We start from the raw sequence: 20567 nt of genomic DNA, 5'->3' as shown, positions 1-20567 counted from the left end.
AAAAAAAAAAGACATTGTGAGGTCTTCTGTCTCACAATGTTTTTCCACATTGACGTCATGATTAGCCCAGTTTTATTTGACAGAAAGCTGGAGGAAAAACCTAGAATCATTCTACTCAGTCTTCTGCCATTTTTTCGAGAATTAAATGTAGTGTCTTGCAAGCTAGCAGAGGAGTAGCAGCCTGTCTCTTACCTATAGTTAGTCAGGAAAAACAAATCCCAATATTTTAAATTCCCTAACGTATTCACAGATGTAAATGTTTCTGAATCATTATAATTCATAAGCTTCTGCTCCTAAGTCTTTCTTTGTCCTTCAAGAGGGCTGTGAGGGTGCTGGGACACAGTGACTCCTACTTACTTGCCTTTTCCAATCAACACAGATCTAAGGAAGGGTCAGAAGTTATAGGTCACCAATCTATAAGAAACACAAGGAAGAGCCCATGGAGAAAAGAGAAAGCAGCGAAAAGAAAAAGGTACTGGGAGATAAAGTGTTGAGGAGACTTGGGAGGGGGAGGGAACTATTTTTGAGTCATATTGTTTAAGAGAAGGAGCACATTGCATCTGGCTTAGGGTATGTTTCAACTGGTCATTTACTCACTCATCCCCCCAAATATTTAAGACATATTAAATATTCTTAATATATTTACTATATGCCAGGTCCCTGCATTGGGTGCATCAGCGACCAGAACAGACAAAATCTATGCTCTCGTGGTGCTTATTTTATTATAGTCAGAATTCTTATTTGTAGTTCCTATAAAGCACCTCTGAAATCCTTTGCTTTAATATTTTCCTCCTTTTCCCTCTGTTAATCTTTTTTTTTAACATAGTTGATTGAAAGAATAGAAGTAGGTTTTTCATTTGTTTCCTCACAACTGCCAATTTCTTATACTTGGAGGAACACTAAAATCTACATTCAGTCTAAAGATGGAACTAAAAAATGTTAAGTCCTTAAATATGCATTCACAAAAACTTTCTATATGGCGGGTGAAGGAAAAGTAAAAGAAAAGTGCAATGTATGACTTACTGATTCGGTATATCAGAACTTTGCTTCCAGTGCAATCTCTGGCTCTCAGGACTCCGTGGTAGCCAGCCTTCAGAAGGCCAAGAATACTTCCAGGTAGTAGATTTGCACTTATTTCTGGACATTCTGTTCTCCACTTATAATAGTTTTTTAGTAGCTGAAAGATAAAACAAGAAATCCCTGCAGATGATGTTCATGGTCAACACTTCATGAAACTGGTAGGAAAGCCAATATGGAGCCTCCCTGATGGCCCACGAGTGAGACACAGCATTATGAAGTTATGTGCAGTCATTGCAGCAAGAGTTCAATCCCCAGCTGGCCAGAGGGTGACCCACAAGGTGCAGCAGACCTCTCCTGATCCACCCGCTGCTCCCCTTGGCAGTGCATTTCAGTTGATCTGCCTGTTCAATTTCCCAGTCTGTCTCTAGTGAATCTTCTCAACCCTACCCCCACCTCCCACAACTGCCCCACACTTCTGGCAGATGCTGTTCTTGTATGCATAAATAAAGACATCTTTAAAACAATAAACAAGAAAAGCTGATGCATTACCAGTTGTCCTTGCCATCAAGGATCCCATTTAGTAAAAGTAAATTAGAAATTCAAAGTGGAGAAATTTTCATGTGTCCCTTGTGGTAGTCTCCAAATAAAGCTGCTAACAACTGCTGTACACAGGCCACACTTCCCTGAAAGGGGTGGAAGGTGCCTTCCCCATGAACTTGAGGTGGGTCTTATATCTTACTTTGGCCCAAGTGACACCTTCCTAGATTTGAAGAAGAAGGCTGGGATTTTTTTTTTTAAAGACTTATTTATTTGTGCATACAGAACTGGGCTAGAGGCCAGAGGTGCAGGGGTGGTGAGAGGATTCACCAGACAGAGTAGGGGAGCAGAACAAGCAGACTGACGAAGCACACTGCTGAGGGGAACAGCCTGTGGATCAGAAGAGGGAGCCTTCCCACAGGGGATAGAACTGCACTGAGGTGGCTGCAGCCAGCTTGCAGTGCTAAGTCCTAACAGGTTGCCCCACAGGGAGGTCCCCAAGCCTAGGGCTTTTAAGAAGACTCCAGACCACAAAGTAAGATTATCAAGTAATTAGTGTACGCAGAGAAGAGTCCACGGAAAACAAGAAATTGCTTTAGTCTGAACCTCAGTCAAGTTCCCATCTATTACAACGTTAAGCATTGATGTGTCCTGTCCAAGTTGGAGAATCACAAACAGGAAGTTGTGGTTTAAGCCACTATATATGCGGATGAAGTATCAAAGAGTATTACACTTTTGAACTAATAAGGAATAGAAATTAATCAGATAAATTAGCTGTATTTTTAGTATCTACAATAGTTCATGCATTGTGTTAGGCACTTGAGTTATAGCCGCAAATAGAATAAAATTCCTGTTCTCTTTGAAACTGACCTTCTGGTGACAACTGGGTCATACAGGCTATGCTTTGTACTGAAAAGTTCCCAGGCTGCTTTTTCAGGAAAATCTTTGTTCTGCCACTAGTTATCTATGTGATCTGGGGTAACAACTATTTAACTCCTTTGAATCTTTCCATACCTGCCCTGTAGAAGTGATAGTTAACATTCTATTCTACTAGTAGAGTAAGATTATAGATGACTTGTTTATACAAGCAGTAAGTACAGGTTTATATTAAAGATAACTATAATCTTTAATGTAAGCATTCAAAGAGCCTACAGAATGCTTGAATATTAGTGCTTAGAAAAATGTGGTTTAAAAGAATCTCATTTGTTGAGAGGAACCACCAGCTATAGTTACTTTATATATTATGTACTTTATATATTATTATGATATAAACATTGCAAGTGTATTGTGGAGAAGGCTCAAATCATAATGTGTTTGAAATTTGCTATATTTTAATTTTTCCATTTTATGATTTAGAATATTCTAAATTTTAAAACTATGGCAGAATATTTGTTTTGCGTTTAAAGAGATCAAACAGCAATGTGGAACTGAAGTTCAGAGGAAAGGTCCTGATAAATTGTATATTTGAGTTGTTGGAGTAAAGATGATAAATAATAAGCACAAACTAGTAATAATCTAGAGGAAAAATTACAAATACTAATTTTAAAAACTAAGTTGTGGGTGATATTCCAAGAATGGGAAATGTTCATTAACTGGAAGTGATTGGAAAGAGGGAGAGAGGGAGGAAGAAGATGGTTAGATTGAAAAACAAGAAATACACAGAAGGGAGGGAAAAGTCTTCTGTATTCTCCTCCCTCCTTTCCCTCCTCCCTTCTTCCCCTCTTGCCTGCTTCTCTCTCTCCCACTCACAGGTCTTTCTTTTTACCATTGCTGCATTTAGTACCTTTCACAACTGTTTTAAAAAAGAGAAAGTTGCTAAGAGTTAAATGCAAACAAGAGGTAACAACGAAAAAAGTCAGTAAATTTGCCAACAAAGAAATAATCAGTGACCTAAATAGCAGTTTCCAGAAGCAGCAAGAACAAAAGGCACATTGTATATTCTGATATATTCAATCTAGTCTATAAGAAGAATTTAGCTTCCTTCTCTTGTTTCAGGATTAACAGAATAAGTGTTAGAAGCTTTATACAGTGCTCATTCCTTTTTCAATAGTTCCCTCAAACATACAAATAGTCCTTTTCGTTCTGGTTCAAGCAAAATGCTAGAAGCAATGTATTAGCTTCTATACAGAAAGATTTTATTTTCCTATGGAATGATAAAAATTGTTGCTTCAATTAAAGGGATCTGTTAGGTATTTGAAGCAGGGCCCTTTGCTTATTTGCTCAGCAGAGGCAACAGCTACAAGTGTTAAACGAAAGAAGAAATCAGTGCATGACAAACCACTTGGCACCACCTACTTGCAAATAAATGACTTTTGTAAAGAAGTAGAAATTACCTTTCTATTTTTGTAAGACCTAACTTTTGCAAATTGAAAAATCTGGATCGTTGATGATTACCTTTCCACTGATAACTCAAAGGTGCAATTGACACAAGTGTATAAGTAAAAACTGCCACTGAGCAATTCTCCAATCCAGAACCACTAAAAGTTTACAACAGGAAAGAAATAAGCTGTGAATGAATATTCACTATGGAAGATATTTATTTATACCACAACTAGGAATAAATAAACACTCAAAATGGTGGTTTATTTTAACAATGCCTTTAAATAAAGTAGATTTCTTCTTAACTTTTTCATGTACTTTCAAACATAATGAATATATTTGTGCCACTTTTATAAGATTTAATGGTATCATTTCACTTCCTTTTCATGACCCCAAAAGAGGTAACAGCTGACTCTCCATTTTATGAACATGAAAACAAAAGCTGAGAGAAATTACACATTTCTGTAAAGGCACTTACTCTCAAGTGTATAGTGCAACCTGAAAGTGACTCATATTATGATACTTTGGTAAGTAAATGAAACTACATTTAGCAAGGAATTAACAGAAAGGACCATGGAATTTTGAAAGTTCAAAGTTTCAGAAAAGACTAAAAATAATTAGCTGATAAAAAAGTTATCCCCCCCCAAAAAAAAAGTTATCCCATGGAACAAAAATGTAAAAACTATGTTGGGCCTCCCTGCTGGCATGGGGGTTAATCTCAGAGCTATCACCACCGTCTTCTGAGCTCCTGCCTGGGAGCTGACGAACATACGGGCTCAGCAGATATCTACTGTCTCCCTCTCTGTTCCCTTTAGCAGTATATTTCAATAAATCTGCCTGTTCTGCACCCCACTCTGTCTCTGGTGAATGCACACCACCTATACCTCTGGCCTATATCTTAGTTCTTCTATGCATAAGTATATAAATAATTTTTTTTTTAAGGAACTGGGCTATTCATTTGTGAAAGATAGGAATTCACAAGAACAGGTAGATCAGGTAGAAATTGACAGTTGTTTTTCTCTTCATGTTTTAAACTATGGGGCAAGTGAGTGTATTTGAGAACATAAGCTCCCTGAGTTAGACCAAAGTTCAAATCCCTCCTCCACCACTTAATAACTGCCTTGAACAGGTTATTTTTATATCTCAGTTTCTTTTACACGAAGAAAGCAATGATATAATTCATGCAAACACTAGTGACCAAAATGCCTGACCTCTCACCTGATATCACAAATACCAAAAAAATCATTAATTTGCTATAACTCCAAATACAATATTAGAATAATGAGAAATATCACTATAAGTTAGAGACTTGCCAAGCTTTCTTCATACACTCAAACTATAGGATTTTTATATTATAAATAAGAGTTTAAATTGAATTACTGCTTTTGTGGGGCAAATGAAGAAAACAGTTTCACATTCTAACCCTTCCCCTTTCCTTTCCAGTTGGCAGAAAAGTCAGGCAGAAAGTTCACAGGGAGAAACTTGATTCCTCTCCAATGGATTTAGACACAGTCCTTCTAGCCAATTCCTCAAGGACATGGTGGAATGAAAACAATTAAAAAAAAATAAATTACGTAGAAAAATATTTACATATATCACTCACAGTTTGGAGGTGAATTTTATTTCTTCTTCTATTTAGATATTACTCTTTAAACTAAATGTGAGATGGTGTATAAGACCCAAACCAGGCCCTTCAATAAGTTTTTTTTTTTTTTAATTTATAAGGGGTATATTCTCTATTCCTGGGCACATTCTCAGGAAGGTTATGGATAAGTATTACATTTCAGAGAACATTTGAGTATTTCTAAGAAGGGGAAGGTGGGCATCCTCAGTCACTCATCACACGCTACATGTGTTCTATGTGCAATTGTGGGGTGGAGATTTAAGCATAAGAACTAAGGGGGTTTGGACATTGTAATCAAAATGTAAGACTTTAGCTTGCATGTGGATTCTATAGCTGCCTAGACTAGATGAAGGCTTGTCAGAAAATGGTAATCACAGCATCCAGTGATGGCTAACAAGTTGACCCTACAGGATGCTGCTCAGACTGACCTTACAGGAACACATGGAAAAACAGTCCACAAAAGAGTAAAAGCAGTAAGGATGAAAATAGCAAGGATGGTAAGAGTCCTCTGTGCATTAAGGGGGTGGTATATCACAGCCAGGCAAGTTGTAGTTCAGCAAATAATCACTGGATGAAGGAGTGAACACCAATTTCAGTGTTGCCATTGGCTTATAATAGTTCCCATCACAGGGAACTAGTTACTAGATTTTGATATATTTGCACAATGGAATAGTAGACAGCCCGGAAAAGTGTGTGTGTGTGTGTGTGTGTGTGTGTGTGAGAAAGAGACAAAGGATGAGTTCTGTGATTAATCAGACAAGAAAAGGCAAAATTTAAAACAAACACTACACATGTTAAATAAACAAACTGTTTTTTGAAATGAAAATAAGAGGTAAAGTTATTGCCTCTGAGTAGAGGATTAGGAAACTGGTTTGGGATGAAGACGATTTTTCTTTTACGAAGTTCCTTTGATAAACTTATTTTGCACTCTTTACTATGTATAGATTGGATTTACCAACTATACTCTTTACTGTTTCAATTAAAATAAAATTAGGAACAACAAAAAATACAGAGACAACTGGATGGGAGCTTTTGAACAAGCCGTTTGGAGAAAGTGTTGAAACTACATCAGTTTCAACGGCTGTGCACGCTTTGTGTTAGGTTCTGTGTAGGGCACATCTTGTCCTATGACATTGGTTAATGTTCAATCATCCAAACCAGTCAATGAGATAGGCATTCGCACCGTTATTTATCGGATGAGGACACTAAGTATGATAGAATTCATGCACGCAGTCCTATTTCTGATTCCTATCTTCCCATCTCCATCTCAACCAACTGACAAAATTGGAATCATGTAAAGTACAAGTCTATCCCTACTGTTCCAATTTAAAAAAGAGGAAAAAAAACACCGGCCCACTTTAATGTTTAGACACTTTAGATACTAATAGTGATTTTTTTTTTTTTTTGCCAGTATCTTCCTTTAGACTTTCAATTTTACTGGCAATCTCATTTTCCCCACCACAGATGGAGTCAACTGTATATTCTAAAGATATGGTAAGTCTAGGCTTCCTGCTTCTCAGCTGTCTTATGTCACCCACTTCCCGCCAGCTAGAGGAATGCCTGATGCCCCGAACTTCATAGGTTCAGGAGACTCTCCTAAGATAGAATACCAGTTTGGGATCAGAAAAGGCATCAACCAAAGGAGCTACAAGTTTTTCTAGCTTCCCTGTCTCTGTGACTCAGAGAAACTGGAAGGACCTGCGCGGGATTTCTCAAACGCCAGTTTCGCATAGCCACCGGTTCTAACTTCGGCTTTCGCGGAGGTCTGTGCCGGGTCTAGTCCGCAGAGCCGAGCTCAGTCGGATGCCTTACCCTCCAGGCCAGGTCGAGATCGAAGTCCCGGGCGCGCAGGAACCGTAGCAGAAAGGAGTCTGAGAGCGGCAGCGGCACCAGTTGATTGCCAGCCTCCGCCGCCCGGCGCCGCAGCTCCGCCAGGCTGGGCTGCAGCAGCGGAGAGTGGTCTGGCAGTGCGCTGAGCTGCAGCCCAGAGGGGTCCGGCTGCGCCTCAGCCATGCCCGCGCCGCCGCCACCGCCTTTGCCCAGGTGGCCTGGAAAGGCTTGGGCCCCGCGCTACCCTCAGGCCCCTCCTCCGGTGACAGCTGTCCAGCACACACCCACCCTCCTTGAATCAGGCCTGCCCCGGCAGAGAACACTGCCCGGCGGGAAGACCCGACCTGCGGCCTTAAAGGAAATCACGTGTGTTCACGGGCGCCAGTATTTCTGAAATCTCTAGGTATAACCCAAAAGTTGTTTGCCTAGATGATTGCATTGGTTGGGATGTTTAAAATTTTCCAACAGAACGCCCCCCCCCACACACACACACACTTTTTTTCTTCTTTCTCCTTCTTTCCCTCCCTCCCTCCCCTCTCTTCCTTCTTTCCTGGTCCTGGAACTGACTGAATTTCCCACCCTTCTTCCATTAAGGCTCCAAACTCACATTCCACCTCAAACTATGTTACAACAGTGGCTTCTAAAACACACATTTCACAATACCACCTTAACAGGCTCACTACTCCGTTCCTTCCTCCCAATCTAGGCAAAGTCTCAGTTCTTGTCACTTTGTACTTTTAGTGACATTTACAAATAAATGACTAACACGTGCCAAAATTTGTTTTAAGCACCATATGTTCCCTCAGTTAGGCTCTTCCATCCTGTCTAATCGCCCAACAGACAGTCCGAAGTCCTTATTTTCACTTGTCTGAGTCCAGGTAAGGAAAATGAAGCAGGGAAGTGAGGTCTTTGTTGATCTCCACCAATTACAGCTATCCTAGAATTGACCCACCTCCCCAGGGCTAATCCTTATTGAATGTATAGTTTGTGCAGCTAAATTCTAGAATGACACAAACATATAAAGCCACATCTTTGCCTTTCCGCTCAGAGGGGTGGTGAGCTGCCATTTCATTCATTCAAACAAGAGTTACTCACTGGCTACCTTAACCAGGTCCTGTTCTAGGTACTGCAGGTACCTGTTAAAAAAAAAAAAAGACAAAAACCTTAGTTGTTCATACTTGTGGAAAAATACAGACAATAAACAAGATAAATAAGTAACAACATATGGTATGAAAGCTGGTAGTCAGTGGTTTGGGGGAATATAAGGTTCACCTACATGACATTTGAATAAACAGTTGAAACAAATGAAACTGCCCCAGGGTTATCTGTGGGCACAGAGATGCAGTCTTTGATTTCTATTCTGAGGGATCTGGGAAGCCTTTAAAGTAGATAATCAAGTGATAATCAGTGATGTCACTGAAAACAACAAAATAGTAATAAAAAATAGTAAAATAAATAATCAGAATTCAATGAGAATGCTATTATATATGAGAGGGATAGAAATTCCAAGCTTTGAGTTTTACTTGAGTGATATGGAAAGCTAATGCAATAAAGGTTTACAATTCAATGTGAAATGATGATGGGACAATTCAGGATTCACAGTTAGTGTCCCATGATCAGACATTCAGTCATAGTCAGGGCCCAATGGCAAGCCAGAGCTGTGTTGTTTTTTTCTTAAAGATTTAATTTATGCATAAATTAACTAGGGTACAGGCAGGCCAGAGGTATGGGGGGGGGGTTAGCAAATTCATCAGAGACAGAGTGGGTGCAGAACAGGCAGATCTACTGAAATACAGTGCTGAGGAGAGCAGCTGACAAGACCGGTGAATTCAGCTCCCTGGCCTGGAATTGAACTAGTGCTGCAGTGGCTGTGGATAGCTTCATAGTGTTGTACTTTAACTCCTTGTGCCACCAGGGAGGGCCCCCTAGAGCTGTGTTTTGATTAAAGAAATGTGAGCAAAATAAGGAATGACCTTACTGTAGAACCCTAGAAATCCACACAGTGATTCTCTGTATGGGACATCTGTTTGTCATAGATAATTCCAGCCCTCTAGTTGGTTTCTAAGATACAACGTTGCAGGGCAACTTGTGGTCTCTGGCCAGGACCTACTGCAGAGGTTTTTCATATTTCAAGTTCCATTTAACACTGGCAATCTGACAGCTGGATACTAAATAAATTGAATCAGCATGATCAAATTTGGTAATGTGTCACCTCTAAAATCCAAAGGGGTCTCCTATCAGATCTGGTGCCTCTTTCTTTGCAGTGGAAAGTCATAGGTACAACAACTTATCTTTCACTTGAGAGGAAAGAATCTTAATATATTTTTTAGGGATTTATTTTATTTATGTATATAGGTCAGAAGTGCAGAGGATTCACCAGAGACAGAGTGGGAAGCAGAGCAGGCAGATGGACTGAAATACACTGCTGAGGGGAGCAGTGGGCAGAACAGGAGAGGTCTGCCACACCATGCGGGTCACCTCCCTGGCTGGGGATAGAACTCTTGCTGCAGTGGCTGCAATAGCTTCATAGTGCTGTGCTTTAACCCATTGTGCCACCAGAGAGGGGCTAAGAGGGAAGTATCTTTGTCCCATATTATAATTGTCATTAATATAGCAGTAGCTGAATTAATATGGGTTTATCTCCTACTCCCTGGTTTGCTGCAATATTACAAAAGCATGTTTTGGCAAGGTCCTGCTCACCAGGCCCAGTCAATATATAATAATGTAACAGACCAATATCCTGAATAATTCTATTTTCATTCCTGATGCACCTTCTCCCTTTTTCTACCATTTTGCATGCCACAAGACAGGGTCATTGAATGTCTCAGTGTGCTCCTTGTCTCTTGACTCCCAGTTGTGTTTGGCCAATGGAAGACACTGACCACACAGGAGTGTCTGAGGCCAAATTTTATCCCCCGGCTTCCTCCTCATGGGAATGCAGCAATTTGGTTTTATTCGTCACCAGAGGCCACAATACCAAAACTATCCATCCTATGTGTCTTGTGTCCATTCAACTCCATATTCAGTTGTTAGGGCTGGATTCAGGTGGACTGAAAAACAGAGAGATATTTTCACAGTTCTGGAGACAGAAGTTTAAGATCTAAGTGTTCTCAGGCTTGCTTCCCCTTTTGGAGACTGAGAGAGAATCTATTCCATATGTTTCTATAGCTTTAGGTCCTTGCTTATAATCCTTGGTGTTCCTTGGTTTGTAACTGTACCAGTCCAATCCCTGTCTCTATCATCACATGGTATTCTCCCAAACATCTGTGTTTGTGTCTTTTTTTTTTTCTCTTCCTAATTGGGTCAGATCCACCCTAATTGAGTATGCCTTCATATGTGCTTGATAACACCTAAGAACCCTTATTTCCAGGGCCTTCCTGTAGCACAGGGCTTTAGGTCTCAGTACAATGAAGCTGTCGGCCACCACTGAAGCACAAGCTCAATCCCTGGCCAGGTTCTGACCAACATGGTGCAGCAGACCTCTACTGTCTTTCTCCTACTCCCTTGAGCAGTGTATTTTAGTATGTCTGCCTGTTCCGTCCTCACTCTGTCTCTGGTAAATCTTCTTACTCCCCAAAACACACCTCTGACCTGTACCCCAAATCTTGTGTGTATAAATAAATTAAAGTAAAATCTTAAATAAAAGAACTCTTATTTCCAAATAAGGTCTTGAATTTTGAGGTTCTGCAAAGGTCATAGATTTTAGGCAGACACACTCAATCCAATGCAAATGGGAAAGTGGTAATGACTTGGCACTTCCCATCATTTGCTGTAAGTACTCCTTTTATTAAGCTATTGTAATGTATCCAATTTGAGAACACAATCGGTTTCTGGTCAGAATCCTACATAACCACCTAGTATTGCATATACAGATAATCAAAGTCTCTGAACCACATAAGAGAAGAAAGTAGGAGAGCTTCATAGCCCTGACTTAAGTGCATGCACAATCCCTGCAGTATAAAGGCAAACTGTTTTGATTATCTTTAGTGACTGAAGTTGAAAAACCTTCTATAGATTAGTAGTGCAATGTTTATTTACCCCAATTAGGAAACCACATGTAGAACCTTAGCTAAAATTAGTACCAACTTCAGACTGTTTGCAAAAATCCCTAATCATCTTCTAAAACCTGTTTAATTTTGCTGTCTAATAAGCAAGTTAAATTTCCCCAGTCCCATGATTTGGTGATGGGAAACCCAAGGGGATTGCAACTGAGATGGAAAAATGCACAAAAATATGTAAAAATAAACTAATATAATAAAAAAAAATTCCCCAGTCCCTATATTTACTTGGTATTGCTCTTGTTTACCTTGAAAATAGTAGAAGATGGCAGCTGAGGACAGGGGGATATGTGGAGCCCAAACAGCTTGGGATGGTCAAGGGTTTCTGTTTATAGTCTTTTTCTATTAAAGTAGCATTTACTAAAACTAAATAAATAAACTAACATTTACCCCAAGGGTCATAACCAATTTGGGGATTCTGCCCAATAGAAAATATATTTATTTTCTTTACATATTCTTTTAATGAGGAAACTACCACAAAATCAATATATCCCATCAAATCCATTGCAAAATATTCCATCTAACACTAATCTTCATAAGGCCATTGGGGTATTTGTGGGCTCTGGGTATCAGAGTCACAATATTCGGTAACCTACAGAAACACTCGGTATTCCCCTTTCTCCAGTGTTTATTTACCCTGATAAATGGCAAGAAGTCTTTCTGGATCTGATTTCAGGGAAAAAATCATATTTTATACTTATTGCAAAACAAGAAATGTCCTCTGAGAGAACTTATCTTCCCTTTCAATCAACAGGATCCTTTCATCTGTGAACTGGGTGCTTTACTTAGATGTGTAAACTGGATACTTGATTTTGAACTACATTTTGAACTTCAGCTGTCCATTAAAAAAAATATGGATGTCTAAAAGGAAAAATTGTACCCCTTGTTAGGAATATTATCTAACATATTACTATCAGTCATTCTTTAGAAAATGATGTATTAAAGTCTATATCAAAGCTTATTTAAACAAAGGCTTATATTATCCTACTATCTGACAGGCAATATTCTAAATTCTTTATATGAATGGATTTAATTTTCTTTTTTTCTTCCTATTTTTTAATTGAAATTTTTTTAAATATATATTCATCACCTCATCCTTCATTTTTGTACAATGCATGATTTCCTCATGAAATTCCCATCACCAGTTCACCCATGCACCATCACCATAGTCCCTTGTGCTCTTCCCACTCCTGTCCTGACTCTTTTTAAAAAAAAAAAAAAAAGATTTATTTATTTGTGCATACAGAACTAGGGTACAGGCCAGAGGCTCAGGGGTGACGAGAGGCTTTACCAGAGACAGAGTGGAGGGCAGAACAGGCAGATAGACGAAATACACTGCTGAGGGGAGCAGCGGGCAGGTCAGGAGAGGTCTGCCACGCTATGTGGGTCACCTCTGGGGCAGGCGGGGATCGAACTCATGAGGAAGTGGCTTTAGCTTCTTAGTGCAGTGCTTTAACCTGCTGCGCCACCAGGGAGGGCCTGTCCTGACTCTTATGAGAACAGATTTCTGGAGAATCCTAGACTCCTAGGATTGATTATATTAGGGAACAATAGTTGCTCCTCCATTTTCTTTTCCATAGTTTTCCCTTTTTATTATTATATTTTAAATATTTTACATAATTCTTCGTTTTGTGCATTTTTTTTTTCATCTCAGCTGTATTCCCCATGGGCTTCGCACCACCAATTCAACCGTGTGCCATCACCACAATCCAGTGCATTCTTCCCACCCCAGTTAGATTTAATTTTCACCATAGCGCTACAATGTAGTTCTGTTACTCCCATGCTATAATTGAGGGAATGGAGGAAAAATGATGCTATATAACTTTCCTAAAAAAAAATCACACTGCTGGGAATCAGTCGAGTTAAGGCTGTTTATGATTTAAAATCCCCACTTAACCACCATGCTGTGTTGCCTCAAATGTGCAATCATTTTTCATATGAATTTCATTTGTGGAAACCAGGTTATTTTAGTATAGAATTGGCTGATTAGGTTATTATGGGTAAACATAAAACAATTGAATAAATACTAAGTCTGATTAATAGCTACCATTTTGCTAGGTACTGTGCTAGTTGTTTACATACATTGTCTCTAGTTTCTCAACAGTACTGCAATGTGAATATTATCCCTATTCAAAAATGAAGGAATTAAACCTGCAGGGCTTATTGCTATGAAACATAACTCCATTCAGTTCTTGAGTGTTAGACAAAATGACTAAACAAGGTCAGGCTCTTAGAACTTACCTGTCCACTTACTGAGCCCCAGGAATGCTGTAAACATTGTGGTTCAGCGACAACAGATAAGACCACCTTTCCTGTGGTATGGTCAACAGGCCCTGGACTTGGGGGTTACGCCAGAGTATGGAGTCATCCCATATCTTACAGCCATATGACGCAAGAAGAACCTAACTGTGGAGTCTCAGTTTCTTCCTCGCTGAGTAGAATTCCATCTCGTGGAAATGCTGCAAGAGTCGCATCAAATGTCTGACATTTTACTTAGCAGAGTGTTTTCAAAGTCCATTCATGTAGTAGCATCTACCCAAATTGTGTTATTTTTATGGTAGAATAAAATCAGAGAATAAATGTGAAAATATGTAGATAAACATAAGTAAAGGATAACAAGTGCCCTGTTTGTTCAAGATCTTTACTTTATCTGATAGATTCCTGAAGTATGTGTTTTGCTTCAATATGCCAAAGTGTGTATACATGTACTTGTTTTGTAACTCTGGTGTGGGACTTCATGGTGGCTGACTACTAATTTAAATCAGTTCATTTTTTGTTTGATACGTTGCTACCCATGTCCCTGGATTAATTTATCTCAGGACCATATGAGCTATGTTCTGATGACCTAAGCTTAAACAACAGCACCTATCTACCCTCAGCCCCCGTTTTATTGTTTTTGAGGTACACATTTTCTCACATTTTGTGTCTCTGAAGTAGCCATTTATATTTAAGTTGATTCGTACCATTGTTATTGGTCAGGTCACAGTCATGACATATTAATCATTTATCAAACATACCTAAAGAGACTTCACAAAGACTGGCAGAAACATTGAGTGACAGAGAAATAAAATCAGAATAAAAGGGTGATGCAAACATTTTGGTGTGTTGTAAATATAAACAAATATTATTTATCAACTTTTCATCTGTATGGCTAAGTGGCAATAAATACATTCATAAGATATTAACCACTGTCTATGCTTAAAACATTTTTTTTTGTTATCCGCTACTAAAACTCTATACTCATTAACCAATAGAACCCACTCTCCTTCCCGATAATTTCTGCTCTATTTTCTGGCTATCAGTTCATATGTTCTAGTACCTTATACGAATGAAATCATACAACATTTGGCTCTCTGTGGCTGACATTTTACTTAGCTTAGGGTTTTCAAAGTCCATTCATGTTGCAAGCTTGTATTATTTTTATGGAGAGGATTCACTAGAGACAGAGTGGGGAGCAAAAAAGGCAGATGGACTGAAATACACTGCTGAAGGTATCAGTGGGTGGCACAGAAGAGGTCTGCTGCACCATGTGGGTTAGCTTTCTGGCCTCAAATCTAACTTGTGCTGCAGTGGCTACCCTTAGCTTCAGCTTCTTGCACCACTAGTGAGATATGTGCCCATATTTGCTTTATCTATCTTTCTGTCTTGGATACTTGGTTTATTGTATTTGAATACTACTGCTTTAAGCATTGGTGAAATAGTATCTATTGAAGGGCCTACTTTCACATCCTCTTTCTGGGGTATGTGGTAGTTCTAAGCTTAACCTTATGAGAAATCAGCAATTCTTTGTTTTTCTTGCAGAGACTGCAACTAGTGTATTCTTTTATCCCCTATCAACCAAAGATCAAGAGTGTAAACCAAAAGATTCTGGGCAAGATATGAGGATGTTTGTACATTAGATGTAATTATCAACATTCCTAATGTCAAAAATCTACTTCTGCTTAATTGTAAACCTCGCTTAGGGTCCAAAATGAGTGAGACTTCATTCTTTCATGGAGTCTTAACAAATGCTGCATCCATGGACGTGAATGTTTCTGAGGAAAAGCTTTAGGAATATATTAATCAGAAATTTTGTTAATACCATCTTTAACAAAATCAGGTGATACACATTAAAAATAATATTTTGCAATTCATGTTATAAAAATAAAGATGGATTAAATTATGATGCAATGCTATGGCATATTAAAATACCTTCAGGTTACAGCAATGTAAAAACATGGGGAGAATATGTTTTAAATTCACGGAAACATATTATTTCCCATTTTAATGTATTATGGAATTGCATATGATGAAATTCTTACTTAACTAAGTTTAAGAAATCTTTTTTGATAAATGTAAATACAAAATACAGGATTTGGATAAGAAATACCCATTATAATGACTTACTTTCTAGGTGATACCTAGTGTAGTGGTGCTATTTACAATCAATGATGACTTAGGTTTGATAAAACAATGTATACCTGTGCTTTTGATTCTGTTTACTTCTTAATTTGGACTTAAATTATAACTGAATTTAAAGTATTACCAGTAATCATTTCTTTTTTGATCTTTTACTTAAGAGGCATAACATGAAGTTCTGAAGGTCTGAACTACTTAATTGTTCTTTCAAGATGTTAGTGGTTGAGGTGCCTATGGAAGTTCTATATTTTGTTGCTGAATTTTAGACATGAATTAAATTTTATCAACGCTTATGATGTCAGCCTAAAATAGGATTTTTTGTATGGTATTTCCTACACATGACCAAAGAGTGGAATAATTTAGCTGAGATTTTGTTAAAAACAGAGAATTTTCATCCTATCCACCTACTTATTAAGCTCTCCAGAAAAGACGTCTAGAAGTCTAGATTTGATAATCTAGGATATATTAGGAGAAAGCAACTTTGAGAACCACTAACTGAAGATGATCTATTCTATCTTCCACACCTACTGATTTTGAACAACAATGAATTGAACACCAAATCTGTTAGGAATACTGACTTAGGACCTTAGTCCACATGACTTTCTTAGTAAAGTCACTAATTTCAGGTGCAAACCAGAGTTATGATAAATAACGTAGATTTTAAAAAAAATTTTCAACCTTCAATCTTCTTTAGAAATCATTTGCCTCACTTCAATACTGTTGGAAAGCAGAACAGCTGATCACCATGGAGTATATTGTAAACATATGTATACACTGATTATGTGTCTGAGATCATTTAAGCATTTTACATATTGTGTACACTAAAGATTTGCAGAGAAATTATTATTAGAGAGAAATTATTCTAATCTAGCAGCAGTAACTCATTTTATAAGAAATTATAAAGTGCTTCCTATACTGAGCAGTGCAAAATTGTATGAAATTTATTTTGGAATCATTAAGTTAACTATAGCTTATTTCAAAACTTAAGTGATAGAGAATCATGCAATCTAGTTTCCTTATCTAAAAGAAGATGAACTATACTAAATGTTTATTAGGTATACACTTATAGCTAAAAAAAAATTCTGAGTATGTCTACATAAAATTTTCTCTCCTGTAACATCCTGAATGACAGCATTTATATCACTACCACTCATCCACTAGAAAAATGAGAAATCTCTGTATGACGATACTTCCCTATGGTGGAGAAGTAAAATTACACTAACTAGCTCTAGCTGCATGTCATGAAGACCAAGAAAATATCCCTTCCTAAGTGATTTTCAATCCCAAAGAGAATGATAGATAGCAAGAAACACTTAAGAGTTATATTTTTATTATTTTGTGAGACTTTTATTTATTTTTATTGAAAGTTTTATTTTCTTATATTGTTGTTCATTTTTGTACTCCCTTAAGGTATAGCCCTGTGGTTCTCCACCACCACATCACCATTGAGGCATCACCACAGTCCCTGTTTTGACCCTTCTCCCTAACACTCCCCTGTTGTATGCCTTAGAGCTATAGTTTGCCTTTTCTTTTTGTCTTTTTTTTCATCTTTTTTTCAGTCTTTTTTTATCCTGTGTTTGATTCCCCTATATACTTCCTATAAGTGAAACCATCTGATATTTTCCTTTATTCCTTTTTACTTATTTCACTGAGCATAATCCACTCTAGTTCCATCCATGTTGCAGCAAATAGCATGAATTTATTTTTTTTGACTGCTTATGAGGGAAAACATTTCCTGTACTACAACTTTTAATGTCAAATTAGCAGGATCAACAGTCTCAGTTATGTTAATATATAATACATAATTCTTCTGTTATGTGAAAATCCTTTACACAGATTATCTCATTCTGGTAGTAGCAGAATGTAAACTTTCAGCCAAAAGGAGGCAATCAGACATCTGCTGTCTATTTATTCTGCGGTGGCCTTTAGAACACTACCCAGTGTTGCAAATAACCAAAGACCATCTCTGGTATGTGTTTACTTAGCCCTGCCCTTTGAGTTAGTTCTGGAGATCAGATATGCAAATTCATCAGGCTTAAATAATACTTTAAAACAGTATTTGCTTAAGTTTGTACTACATAAAATCAGAATTGTTATAATTTAAATGTTTCCAAATGTATTTCTATTAAAACTGGGATCATGAAACTAAGTTTTCATAAGCCATAATTAAAGAAATAAAACAATGAAATGCTGTTTCCAATAAATCCCACTGAATTGTTTAAAATGATCTAAATGATAACCGATAGTTTAGAAAGTCAATTTAAATCTCCTGGTAGGAGTGTAACTTGGCACAACCTTTCCAGGTTGTTTGGCAATGTACATTCAAATGCCCTGAGGTGGTGGGGGGGTGTGTGTGGGGGAAGTGTATTGCAGTTTGACCCAGTTTTACACTAAAGAGCTAGCTGATTAAGAATACAAAGATCTACATATATCAATGTTCCTTACAGGGAGAGTGAACTTAGAGACTTCCCCAAGTGAGATTGCACTGACTGAAGGTATCAAGTGGGGAGAGGCATCTCAACTCCAAGTCCAGGAAAGTTGTCTCAGTTGTGTTCTCTGACTATGCAGTAGTGCAACATGTTGTGAGATTGATGTTTTGCTGAGTATTTGAAGCCGCACAATTGTCTGATCTGAACATAGTGACTGAGCAGCCTCACCCAATATGAGTGTGCGTAATAACTGCCTTTTAGAAATTCCTGGGGTGGTGGAAGGAATTTTCAAGGGATGGGAAGAAGATTATGGTATTGATATAATATGACCTGCTTTGCGTTCATAAACAGGTCAGATCTGCAGATACAGGAGTTGTATGTTTTAGGACTACAACTAGCAATCAAAGATTTAACATTTTTGGATTCAACTATCTCTTTCATTCAATAGACATATAGAGCATTAACTATGGACCAAAAACTTCTAGATTCAGGGTCATAAATGTTGGGGTGGGGATGTCTACTAGTGTATTTTTTTTTTTAAAGATTTATTTATTTATTTGTGCATACAGAACTGGGGTACAGGTCAGAGGCTCAGGGGCGGTGAGAGGCTTCACCAGAGACAGAGTGGGGAGCAGAACAGGCAGATTGACGAAGTACACTGCTGAGGGAAGCAGCGGGCGGGTCAGGAGAGGTCTGGCTCGCCATGTGGTCTCCTCCGGGGCAGGCGGCAGGCGGGAATCGAACTCATGCGGAAGTGGCTTCAGATTCTCAGTGCTGTGCTTTAACCCGCTGCGCCACCAGGGAGGGCCATACTAGTGTATTTTTTAAAATAAACTTTTAATTCTTAGCACATTAAGTTGCTTTTTATTATTTATAGATCATATTACCCGGATCTGGAACTTACAAAATAATTGAGCTGGGCCTCCCTGGTAGCACATGGGTCAAAGTCTCAGCACTGTCAAGCTGTCACCAACCACTGTGACCTGAGTTAGATCCCAGGCCAGGGAGCTAACCCACATGGCACAGCAGACCTCTCCTGTCTAACCAGCTGCTCCCTCAGCAGTGTATGTCCGTCGATCTGCCTGTTCTGTTCCCCACTCTGTTTCTGGTGAATCCTCTTACCTCCTCCCACCCTGCACCATTGGCCTACATTCCAGTTCTTGTATGATAAATAAATACTTAAAAAAAAGTCTCTCTATATATCAGAGGGAATGAAGACAAATTATTGGGCACATGTATAATTATTCAGGCAGCACTCAATCTACTTCCTCCATGTATGACGTGTCATCATTTTGTTCGAGGTGCAGCTTCTCCTGTCATAGCAGCAGCAGCATCAGTGAGATCATCTTCAGCAATAACAAGACCATTCAGTAAATCCTATTGCAACACCGTGCATGACTAAGAGCTCTATGTTTACACCTCTTCAGGTATATGTTACCACACCACTCAATAGCCCCACACACCAAAGCACCATAATGCTCCACCATGGATCATTGGGCAGTCTTCCCCATATGTTTCCAGTTCCCTTCCCTCCTTCACTGGCAGCCTCAATTCTACAGGGATTTCTAGGGTTTGTTTTAGTTTAGTTTTATCTGCCCTTGCTTTGCTTGTCTAGATTCCACATAGAAAGATAGTGTATGTCTTTCTCCTTCTGACTTATTTTGCTTAATGTCACTCCCATCAGTTAAGTTCGGTTGAGCCTTTTTGTTTTGTTTGTTTTATACACTATTTTTTTGTGTATGTATACACATATATATATACATACACACATCTATGCATGATATACATATCACATGTATATGTATGATATACACACACATATACCATGCCTTCTTAATCCATTCATCTTTTCTTGGACACTTCAGTTGTTTCCATAGCATGGCTATTGTAAATTTTGCTGCATTGAGCATAGGAATACAGCTATTCCCTCAAATTAGTGTTTATGCATTCTTCAGATAGATATTCAGCTGTGGAATAGTTGGGATCATATGGTAGATCTATTTTTAATATATTGAGAACCTTCCATGCTGTTTGACCTAGGGAATGAACCAGTCTATTTTCCCACCAATGTATACAAGTTTTTGTTTCTCTCTGTACCCTCACTCATATTTGTTGTCTCTGGTCTTTCTGATGAAGGTGTTCTCACTTGACTTCCTTTTCCTCCATCTCCATTTTGGTTCATCTGAACTGAGATCTCTTATTGCTTTAATAGTCTTATTAAAATATAAACTGGCCCTCCCTGGTGGCGCAGCGGGTTAAAGCACTGCACTAAGAAGCTTAAGCCACTTCCGTATGAGTTCGATCACCGCCTGCCCCTAACATCTGTGAAATGTTGATATAGAATCCAACATT

At 38.4% G+C, this 20567-nt stretch overlaps 1 protein-coding gene across 1 annotated transcript in view; it reads right to left on the bottom strand.

Moving 5' to 3' along the window:
- The window catches only part of TTPA (tocopherol (alpha) transfer protein), a 12948-nt gene extending 5435 nt beyond the window's left edge, over positions 1–7513 (bottom strand). Inside the window, exons 1-2 of the mRNA XM_004679847.2 lie at positions 7313–7513; positions 1024–1177 (exon numbers count right to left, since the gene is read on the bottom strand). Of these exons, the coding sequence (XP_004679904.1) occupies positions 1024–1177; positions 7313–7513 (355 nt within the window). The remainder of the gene's footprint in view (positions 1–1023; positions 1178–7312) is intronic.
- Positions 7514–20567: the final 13054 nt, after the last annotated feature.

The sequence above is a fragment of the Condylura cristata genome, unplaced genomic scaffold, assembly GCF_000260355.1.
Source record: "Condylura cristata isolate star-nosed mole 26May11 unplaced genomic scaffold, ConCri1.0 scaffold00009, whole genome shotgun sequence".
Lineage (NCBI taxonomy): Eukaryota > Metazoa > Chordata > Mammalia > Eulipotyphla > Talpidae > Condylura > Condylura cristata.
This window is presented reverse-complemented; position numbering and strand designations above follow the sequence as displayed.